The sequence below is a fragment of the Nansenia antarctica genome, assembly GCF_963989245.1.
Source record: "Nansenia antarctica genome assembly, chromosome: 1".
NCBI classification, from domain to species: Eukaryota; Metazoa; Chordata; class Actinopteri; order Argentiniformes; family Microstomatidae; genus Nansenia; species Nansenia antarctica.
In genome coordinates, this window is record NC_137674.1 from 64314331 (window position 1) to 64324330 (window position 10000).

The following is a 10000-nucleotide window of genomic DNA, read 5'->3' on the forward strand; positions in this document are numbered from 1 at the left end:
GCTGAGCTGCTGTCTGTAGGCAGAGAACCATTGGAGTGTTCCATCTGGGCCAGCCTGAGACAGAGAGACACACACACACACACACACACACACACACACACACACACACACACACACACGACATTACTCAGATGTCTAAAAGAAGAAACAGAGGCATTAGTCAAACAATAACACCCTGTATGGATGGGTGCCACTATGAGGGGGCTTAACGGATGTCAATGCCAACATGAAGGAGTGCGTGGCGCCAATGTGCTGAATGAATCAAACGTGTTGGCAGAACATAACTAGGGCCCAAGGTTTTTCCTTGGTCAGGCCACACACACTCAGGAAAAACTCTGGGCCCCGAGACATGAACATAACTAAATCCAGACAGATGGACAGAGCAGACAGAGCTCAACCCAGCCACCGAGGGGATCAGCCAATACGATACTGGACCCAATTATGACATCTGATGGATTATGGCTTGGACTGCACATGGCTGTGATGGACGTCTCAGAACCCCACTGACCAAATCCTATTTGGCCCAGCGGGAGTGTGTGTGTGTGTGTGTGTGTGTGTGTGTGGATGTGTGTGTGTGTGTGTGCGTGTGTGTGTGGATGTGTGTGTGTGTGTGTGTGTGTGTGTGTGTGTGTGTGTGTGTGTGTGAGTGTGTGTGTGTGTGTGTGTGTGCGTGTGTGCGTGTGTGTGTGTGTGTGGCGCGCGCGTGTGTCCGCCTGTGTGTGTGTGTGTGTGTGTGTGTGTGTGTGTGTGTGTGTGTCCGTGTGTGTGTGTCCGTGTGTGTGTGTGTCCGTGTGTGGCTGGGTGAAGAGCACGGTTGCCTTACTGGGCCAGACCCATACAGAGCAGCCATGATAATGAGATTGGACCGGCAGATCAAAGGCTGTATTTACTCAGGCCTGTAATAAAGGAAGGAGAGGCAGCAGGGAGATTAAGGCAAAAGAGAACATGACTCTCACACAGGCTCAGAGGCTGACACTAGGGAGGGCACTGGAGATGAGTGTGTGTGTGTGTGTGTGTGTGTGTGTGTGTGTGTGTGTGTGTGTGTGTGTGCGCGTGCCTTAAGGGTCACAGTCGCTTTTCTATTTCGAATACAGAAAAGTTGAGACCTTGACCCTAGGGTTAATGGTTTATGGACGAGGGTCATATCGGGTCAGAGCAGGCTGGCTGGTGTTGAGGAGATTCATATTCAGTAGCTCTTAATGGCATAAGGAGGAGAGGGAAGTCTCTTTTATGATAGTGGGGTCATCTTTTGTGACCCTTCAACTCCATTTGGCTGGTATGGGACAATAGGGGGCATGAAAGATAATGTGGGTCGCCAGAGGGGAAGTTAGACACTTAAAGGAACACTGCAAAATTACATTTCTCTGATGTTTTCAGACATCAAAAGTAGTCAAATAGGAGTCCAGGTCCCATACCATCGGCTGTGGAGATCCAGCTACATGTCTTTTGAGTTGGACTGGTGATCAGAAGGTCATGATTTTAAATCCCACTTGGGAACACCACCACTAGTGTGCCCTTGAGTAAGGCCCTTAGCCCTAAGTTACTCCATGGTGCCTGTCCCTGTAATCTCTAATTGTAAGTCTCTTTGGATAAAAAAAAGCGTCTGCTAAATGGTAGAAATGTAAATGTATGTGGCTTTGAGTGAGGGAAGCCTACCTGCTCGCGTAGTGCTCTATCCGGGAATGAGTGTCGTCATGAGAGAGCTGAGGTGACTGGTGCAGCCTGCGGATGGGGGATGGACATGGACCACAACATGGATGAGACACACAGGACCACAACCAGATAACCAAAAAAATAAAAATAAAAATGAAATCATAACAAGATCTCAAAACAAAACAAAGGATGCGATGATGATCTAAGGAGAGCGGCCATACGGTTATTTTTGTGCTGCTGGTGGGATGAAAGGGACGTTAGAAGGAGGAAGAGGATGCTGTGAGGAAGAGGAAGAGGAGGGAAGAGCGTGAGGGGAGCATGGTTGGTCGGTCGGTCGGACGGTCATTCGGTGAGGTGGATCTGGCAGGCAACATGCTGTGTGGCGGCTTAGTTAGGGGTAGGTTGAGGAGGGGAGGGAGGTAAGTGTTGTTGGGTGTTGGGAAGGGGGTGGTGGGTGTGGGGAGGGTGGAGGGGGGGGTTCGTTCTGCAGCATTCCATTCTCGAAGGGGAGGAGTCGTGCAGATACTCACTCATACTGCTCCGGACACATGCTGATGAGCGTGACAGGGCTGTAAGATAGACGGAGGGAGGGAAGGAGGAGAGGGGGAGGGGGAGGGAAGGAGGAGAGGGGGAGGGAAGGAGGGAGGAGAGGAAAGGTACCACATAACCACAAAACTTTAGGATCACATCACAGTGAGGGTAAAGGACCCAATACAACACAAAAGGAGGAGGAGCAGGTGGAGGGAGGGTCCCGATCTGCAGCGCCATGAATGGCCTGAGGGGGTGACAACGGGCACACAGGAACACCCAAATCCATTCTCTCCACTCTTAGCACAGCCTCCAGGGAAATAGCCTGCATCCCAATACTCTAGCTTTTTTTTCTTTATACCTTTCCAACATATTCAGAAAGATTGTACCAGATTGTAAAGGGAAAGATATAGATTATTTGAACAAAGCCATAAAGATCAATAGTGCTATGTTCACAAACGTACTCACATACGACTCATTCGAAGGAGTACTAGAAACAGAGTACCTTTAAAATAATGGTGGATGTTAAATATTCCCTTTAAGTCCACACAGCTCTGGGCTCCATGCTTAGTTGTTAAATAGCCTTTAAAGTTTCCTCTCTGATTGCCAGTACGAAATTGCCACTATTAATAGAGACACATTATTTGACATTTGCAGATATTACCAAGAGGATCAAGAGGGCCATATCCAATCTGCTGTTCTCATATAGCTCATATATAATAATTTGTCATCATCAAAACGAAAATCTATTTCTAATCATAAGATGTTCTTCACGGAGATGAAAAAGCCTGCTTGGGGCGAGAAAAAAAGGGACTTAATATAGTGTACAAAAGAAAGAAAGAAAGGAACTGGGCTAAACACAACAGAATATGTTCAAGAAGGAAAACAAAAAGAACCATCTTGTTACTTTCTGAAATAGGATGAGGGTTTGGAGATGGTAAGATAATAGCTCAGTAGGATCAGGGGTGAGATCAGTTTCCCAGTGTTTTTGTTCCCGAAACATAAAAGCGGAAAAACATGTCAAAAGAAGAGAAAAACGTTGCGCTGTGAGCGTGCGTGCGTCTCAGTACAGAGCAGCGTTCATGTGTCTCACCGGGGGGAGGAGGCTGTGTTGTAGCGGGGGGGGTGACTCGGGGAGAGATGGAGCTATTTGGAGCCACTGTTACGCCACTCTTGTGTAGCCTTGTTGACATCGGAGTCATTAGGAGTTTGCCTGTTTTCGCAGCAGAGTGGCAACACTGGGGTTTATATATATATATGGGTTTTTTTCTACATCGCAAAAAGAAGAGAGAGAGAGGCCTTGGAATCTTTTAGTTCCTGACAAATGTTGCGGTGGCTGCTGTACAGCTCAAATCCCTGTCAGAACTAAGGAGCTTGGAATCAGTGAAGCCAAGCGGGACACATCAACTTCTCACTGGGATGGAACGAAAGTATAACCAAAGAGCGAACAAAACAACTGCACAACTCCCGGGCTCCACACACTGAGTAACACAGGATAGGGTAGGGCTGGTTGAGGTTGGGAATATAGCATATGTCAACTGTCCATATCTGGTACCTGTGGGAAATAACCACACAGCAACAATCCATCATTCACTGTCAGATGTGTCCCAAATAGTCGAAAAAAAGGAGTGAATATCATACATCTGTCAATTGCATTACTATTCTAAATAACATATGATTTAGGATATTATCTCACAAACGTCTTGAAAAGCAGTGTTGAAATTGAAATTCAGACACCGCATTACTCAACTGTTGAAAAAAGACCAAGTCTCCGTATTGAACATGCAGCCGTCACACAGTGAAGCGTCTGTGTGTGTGTCTGACTCAGTCATGGGGAGTGAGTGTCTGACTCTGTCATGGGGAGTAAGTGTGTGTGTGGGGGGGGTTATCTCTGTATTGGGGAGTGTGTGTGTGTGTGTGTGTGTGTGTGTGTGTGTGTGTGTGTGTGTTTGTGTGTGTGGGTCTGGGGGGACTGTCTGGGCTGTCCATATGCCAACAGTAAACCCATGGGAGTGGACGTTGGCTAGGAGACAGAGGCACACACAGAATCTAAAAGTTAAGGGCAAAAGCAATTTCATTTGCAGTGGCTTAATCAAATGATGATGGGAGCTGACATGCTGTCGTGACAACGCTGTTCTGTAAACTACCCTGGCAGAAGAGTGGTAACTGGGTGGTAAACTGATTCTCCTCAAGACAACACACTTCTTTCCCGAACGTTCAGTGTCTAGCCACATTGAGTTTATTTACTCTTCTATAATTCAATAGAAATGAGCCGCAAAAGCCTTAAAGCTGCAACAGCCGGCAGTCTTTTCGTGACAGCGTCAATAAAAACATTGCGAATTACGGGGGTTGTTGTTTTTTTGTTGTTGCTCTGAACTCTACATTCTGAAGTTCGCTTTTGAAGAAGACAAAAGCTGTTGAGTCTGATCAAATGTGGTTTTGTTACGTTGTAAACACAGCACTGTGTCAGACAAACCAAAACAGGCCTTTGAAGGACAAGTTCTCTCCTGGCAGAGTCACTCTTTCACTTAGCCCCTGTTCGGTTCCCCTTCATCCCTTTTGTTTCTCTTCCTCTGTCTCCGAGGCGACGGAACACCTGTGTTTACCGACACCTTCACCTGCCTCCTGTCAAGGTGACAGCGGTGACATGAGCTAGGAGAAGGAGGACGAGGGGGGGGGGGGGGGGGTGGGTCGTGGGAACACAGAAAACACAGCCATATGTTCAGAGGGGGGATTTCATTAGCGAGGAGAGAGCGGAGAGCAGAGAGAGAGAGAGAGAGAGAGAGAGAGAGAGAGAGAGAGAGAGAGAACTAGGCGATGTGTTGAAGACGTGTCCCAAAACAAACCCAGTTGACACGATTCCAAAACCCATCAGCCCCCCCCCCCCCCCCCGCCACTGGGTTAATGTAGCGGAAGGTCTTATCCTCCAATCCCACGCTCTCGTTAGCCACGCTAGCTCACGACATGAAAGCCACAAGGTAGGGGGCCATTTAAACCAGGCGACTCACATTAACAAACATATCTGTGTCTTATTAGCCATCCTATTTGGCGTGTAATGAAGAAAGCTTATCATCCAGGGATGGGGTGGTCTGGCTGGAGACGCGTGTGGGAGGAAGCAAAGCAACTGTGATGAGAAAAGAGAGGTGGTGAAAGGGAGAGAGAGAGGGGGAGAGAGAGAGAGGGAGAGAGAGAGAGAGAGGAACAGAGAGAGGGAGGGAGAGAGAGGGAGGGAGAGAGAGAGAGGGAGAGAGAGAGAGAGAGAGAGAGGGGGACAGAGAGAAAGGGACAGAGAGAGGGAGGGAGAAAGGGGGAGAGAGAGAGACAGGGGGGGAGAGAGAGGGCAGGGGGGTGGTGGTATTGGAGTGATATAGAAAAAGAAAGGGAGATGATAATTTCTCTTTCTTTCTCTCTATTTCTCTCTTTCTCTCTAAGTGAGTTAGAGGAGAGAAGCACACATCTATAACAATAGCAAACAGCTATTGAAATGGACACACCGAGTGACATTGGTGTATGCACAGTGACATTGGTGTAAGTGCGTGTGAGTAAATGTGTTTGCGTGAACTGCGTGTATGTGTTTTTGCAATCTTGACTGTGTATAATGTTTGTGTGTGTTTCCATGTTTCCTGATTGACATGTGTATGTGTGTATCCTCATACTATAAACGTTACTCTGTGTGTGTGTGTGTGTGTGTGTGTGTGTGTGTGTGGTTGTGTGTGTGTGGTTGTGTGTTTGTGGTTGTGTGCGTGCGTATGCGTGTGCGTGCGTGCAGGTGCGTGCGTGTGTGTGTGTGTGTGTGTGTGTGTGTGGGAGCTTAACAGTAAGAACTGCAGACACAGTGCTATTCTCGAACATAAAACGACCTGCGTTGTTGCCCTTCAGATAGTTTGTTGCCCTTCAGATAGTCTGTGGATGGCGTGGCGCTCTGGGAGAAGTCAAGCGGGGGAAACAGAGGGAAGCAGAACGAATGCCATGGAATAGTCATATTTCTCCAAGTCTCCATTTCCTTTGCAGCATCTTTAAGGGATCGTTGCCCAATTTGCCACAATTTCTCCCCCTTTTAAGAGGCATTTATCACGCCGACACCACTGCAGGAGTCATTTCTCAGAGCTGGGGTACGGCGGAGGGAGGGAGAGGGGGAGGAGGAGCAGGAGACGGAGTGGGTGAGAGGGATTGGAGAGGTAGTGGGTAATCTATCTGAGGACTGACTGTGTGCATCTGGACAAAGTGTGTGTGTGTGTGTTTGTGTGTGTGGTGTGTCTATGCCCTTGGGGTTAGGCTGTAATTCACAGAGTTTGTTTTTAATATCCGATAAGCTTGCAAAAGACATCTCAAGTACTGCAGAGATAGATAGATAGATAGATAGAGAGAGAGAGAGAGAGAGAGAGAGATACTAAAGACAAAGAGGGGCAGAAATGCACAGAAACACACACACACACGCACACACACACACACACACACACACACACACACACACGCACACACACGCACTCGCACACACCGCTGTAGGTGACACATATGGGAGAGAGAAAGAGTGGGAAAGACAGTGTGAGATAAAGAGAGAGAGAGAGAGAGAGAGAGAGAGAAGGAGAGTATGCAGATCCTAGAGAGAGAGGGGGGACATAACTCAGACATCTCAAGGGGGGGGGCTGTGGTGGGGGCCAAGCGCCACCTGCCTGGAACATCTGCATAATCTGTCGCTAGTTAAACACCATTACTGAGGATTTATGCCTGTCATAAATCTGGAAGCTTCCACAGCCGCCATGTGCTGTTCAACACAGTGGAGATATACGGCCCAAGACTACCAGGAGGTAAACAGTGGACAGGCAGGTAACACAGAGAGAGAGTAAATAAAAAGACAGGACAGACAGGGATCTCTAACGTGTCAGTTGCTAAGGTAACAGGGATCTCTAACCTGTCAGTTGTTAAGGTAACAGGGATCTCTAACCTGTCAGTTGTTAAGGTAACAGGGATCTCTAACGTGTCAGTTGCTAAGGTAACAGGGATCTCTAACCTGTCAGTTGCTAAGGTAACAGGGATCTCCAACACGTCCGTTGCTAAGGTAACAGAGATCTCAAACATGCCAGTTGCTAAGGTAACAGAGATCTCAAACACGCCAGTTACTTAGCTAACAGGGATCTCAAACCTGTCAGTTACTAAGGTAACAGGGATCTCTAACCTGTCAGTTGCTAAGGTAACAGGGATCTCTAACCTGTCAGTTGCTAAGGTAACAGGGATCTCTAACCTGTCAGTTGCTAAGGTAACAGGGATCTCTAACCTGTCAGTTGCTAAGGTAACAGGGATCTCTAACACGTCAGTTGCTAAGGTAACAGGGATCTCTAACACGTCAGTTGCTAAGGTAACAGGGATCTCTAACCTGTCAGTTGCTAAGGTAACAGGGATCTCTAACCTGTCAGTTGCTAAGGTAACAGGGATCTCTAACACATCAGCTACTTACGTCTCCATGTTGTCCCCTTCTAGAACGGTCTGGACTGGCAGGTAGCCTAACCGCGGATGCTTAGCAAAGTACTTCTTGGAGCGGAACTTGTTCTTCAACACCTTGGTGAAGTCACGCATGTCCTCACCTGAAGTAGTCTGGAGGCGGGAGAGAGAGAGAGAGAGATCAGGAGGGAGAGAGAGAGAGATCAGGAGGGAGGGAGAGAGAGAGATTAGGAGGGAGGGAGAGAGATCAGGAGGGAGGGAGAGAAAGAGATCAGGAGGGAGGGAGAGAAAGAGATCAGGAGGGAGGGAGAGAGAGAGATCAGGAGGGAGGGAGAGAGAGAGATCAGGAGGGAGGGAGAGAGAGAGATCAGGAGGGAGGGAGAGAGATCAGGAGGGAGGGAGGGAGAGAGATAGAGATGGAGAATGAGAAAGAGAGATGGAGGAACAGAGAGAGAGAATGAGAAAGAGAGATGGAGAGAGAGATAGAGAAAGAGAGAAAATGAGAGAGGGAGAGATATGGAGGGAGAGAAAGAGAGAGACAGATATGGAGGGAGAGATGGAGAGAGGATGAGAGAGAACAAAAGAATGAGAGAGAGAGAGATGAAGAGAGATGGAGGGGGAGAGAGAGAGAGAGAGACAGAGTGAGAAATGTTTTTCAGACGTGTGTGTGTTTATCCGTTTTGTCAGGGAGTGTTTGAGGGCTGTAAAACCTGGACATCTTGTTAATGAGTTAATTAGCAAAGACATTTTCTCAGAGAGAGAGAGAGAGAGAGAGAGTGGGGTGTTTTCTGCTTCGCAAGCAAACGACAAATTACAGCAGCGGGCTGACCTTGAGAGACACTGTTCTGCAGAGGATTCAGGGGACCACGAGGGAGATATAACTCCAGCACACACACACACCCCCACCCACACTTTTCGGAGTTGACAGATTGTGGGCAAATGAACAGACTCTAATGAGTTCATATGGCTTATTAACTAATCTGGAGAATTTAAAGCATCAGCTCAAGTAAACAACCACTACAGGAGAGGAAGAGGGAGGGAAGGGAGGGACAGGAGGGAGGGACTGAGGGAGGGGAGTGAAGGGAAGGAAGGAAGAACACGATAGAGACCGCCACAATAACATACTGGAGTGTGTGTGTCTGTGTTTCACTTTCACTGAGTTGGAGGACAGTAGAGTAGAGTAATGAAGTCCAGAATCGGAGAGGACTACAAAAGCACACTCAAGAGACTCGTCAAACTCGCTTGTATCAGATTCAGAGGGACCAAAGCACCGCAATAATATACTTCTCATACGGTATCATTCATTACTACGAGCAGTGAGAACTGTAAGTGACTGCGCCAATCAAATAAAAAAAAACGTTATAACCCAGAGCAGAAAATGAGAAAGCAATATTGAGGACATAAAATAAACAGTGGGACGGATATGAGAGAAAGGCAGTGTTAGTGAAACGGCTCCTGTGCGCTCCCTCAACGGCCGTTTTCAGAAACTCTCCTATTGATCTCGAGCGTCTTAAAATCAGGTTTACAGTCTGTGGCATCTGCTGTGCTTCAATATTAATGTGTACTCAATCTTTTTGGGAGATATTAAAGTGAAATGGGCTTTTGTTTCGGTGTTCTGTTAGGAGAGAGGGTATTAAAGTCATACGGTTGAGGATGGAGAGGGTCTATTCTCAAAGGAAATAAGCTGATACAGTGCCTTGATAAAAGAGAGTCTATTCAACCAATGGTGTTAAACTAATAATATAACTCTTTATTCCTTCAGGGGAATTGTTGTGCTGAGACTGTACTTTATATAATATACTGTTTTAACATCTACGTTAAGAAGTCAACATTTAGAATATTATTTTTCCTCCCCTTGTTCAGCATAAGCCGTAATGTTGTTTCAAAGTCCTGTTAGGTCTGTTATAGTATTTCAGTCTGAGACCGAGGGCTTTTCTGTTGCCCTGAGAGTCTGTCTCAATACCTGAAAAATTCACAAAGAATATTTTTCAATTAATTTACTCCAAACCAGTCGAAGTGTGACATTCAGCAATATTCAGGCTCTGTACGTGAGCAATGCTAATCTAAAAAGGGAAGGCGGCTCAATTTCTCTCCCTCTACCGCTCTCTCTCTCTCTCTCTCTCCATCTCTCTATTCAAAACTTCTTTCTTTCACAGCGGGGGAGAACATGGCCTTTCTCTCTAATATTATAAACAGCTCAAAGAGCACAAGGCTTTTACTGTTCGTTCGCTCGTATCCAATTCGAGCTCCGAGTTCTGGAGGAAGTTGACTGAGAAGACTGAGAAATGGGAGGAGAGAAGGAAGTGTATACTGTTTGTGTCTGTGTCTCTTTGTCTGTGTGTGCGCGCGTGTGTGTGTGTGTGTGTGTGTGTGTGTGTGT

General features: G+C 47.1%; 2 protein-coding genes across 2 annotated transcripts in view; both read right to left on the bottom strand.

The window, feature by feature from the left end:
* Positions 1–1719, bottom strand: part of LOC308173186 (utrophin-like) — a 17207-nt gene extending 15488 nt beyond the window's left edge. Inside the window, exons 1-2 of the mRNA XM_080548178.1 lie at positions 1657–1719; positions 1–13 (exon numbers count right to left, since the gene is read on the bottom strand). The exon at positions 1–13 is cut by the window's left edge and continues 12 nt beyond it. The gene's annotated coding sequence lies outside the window, so the exon portion shown is untranslated. The remainder of the gene's footprint in view (positions 14–1656) is intronic.
* Positions 1720–7632: 5913 nt separating this feature from the next.
* Positions 7633–10000, bottom strand: part of LOC308173179 (utrophin-like) — a gene marked incomplete at its 3' end in the record, with an annotated part of 97169 nt that continues 94801 nt past the window's right edge. Inside the window, 1 exon segment of the mRNA XM_080548170.1 lies at positions 7633–7773. Coding sequence (XP_080404296.1) covers positions 7633–7773 — 141 coding nt within the window.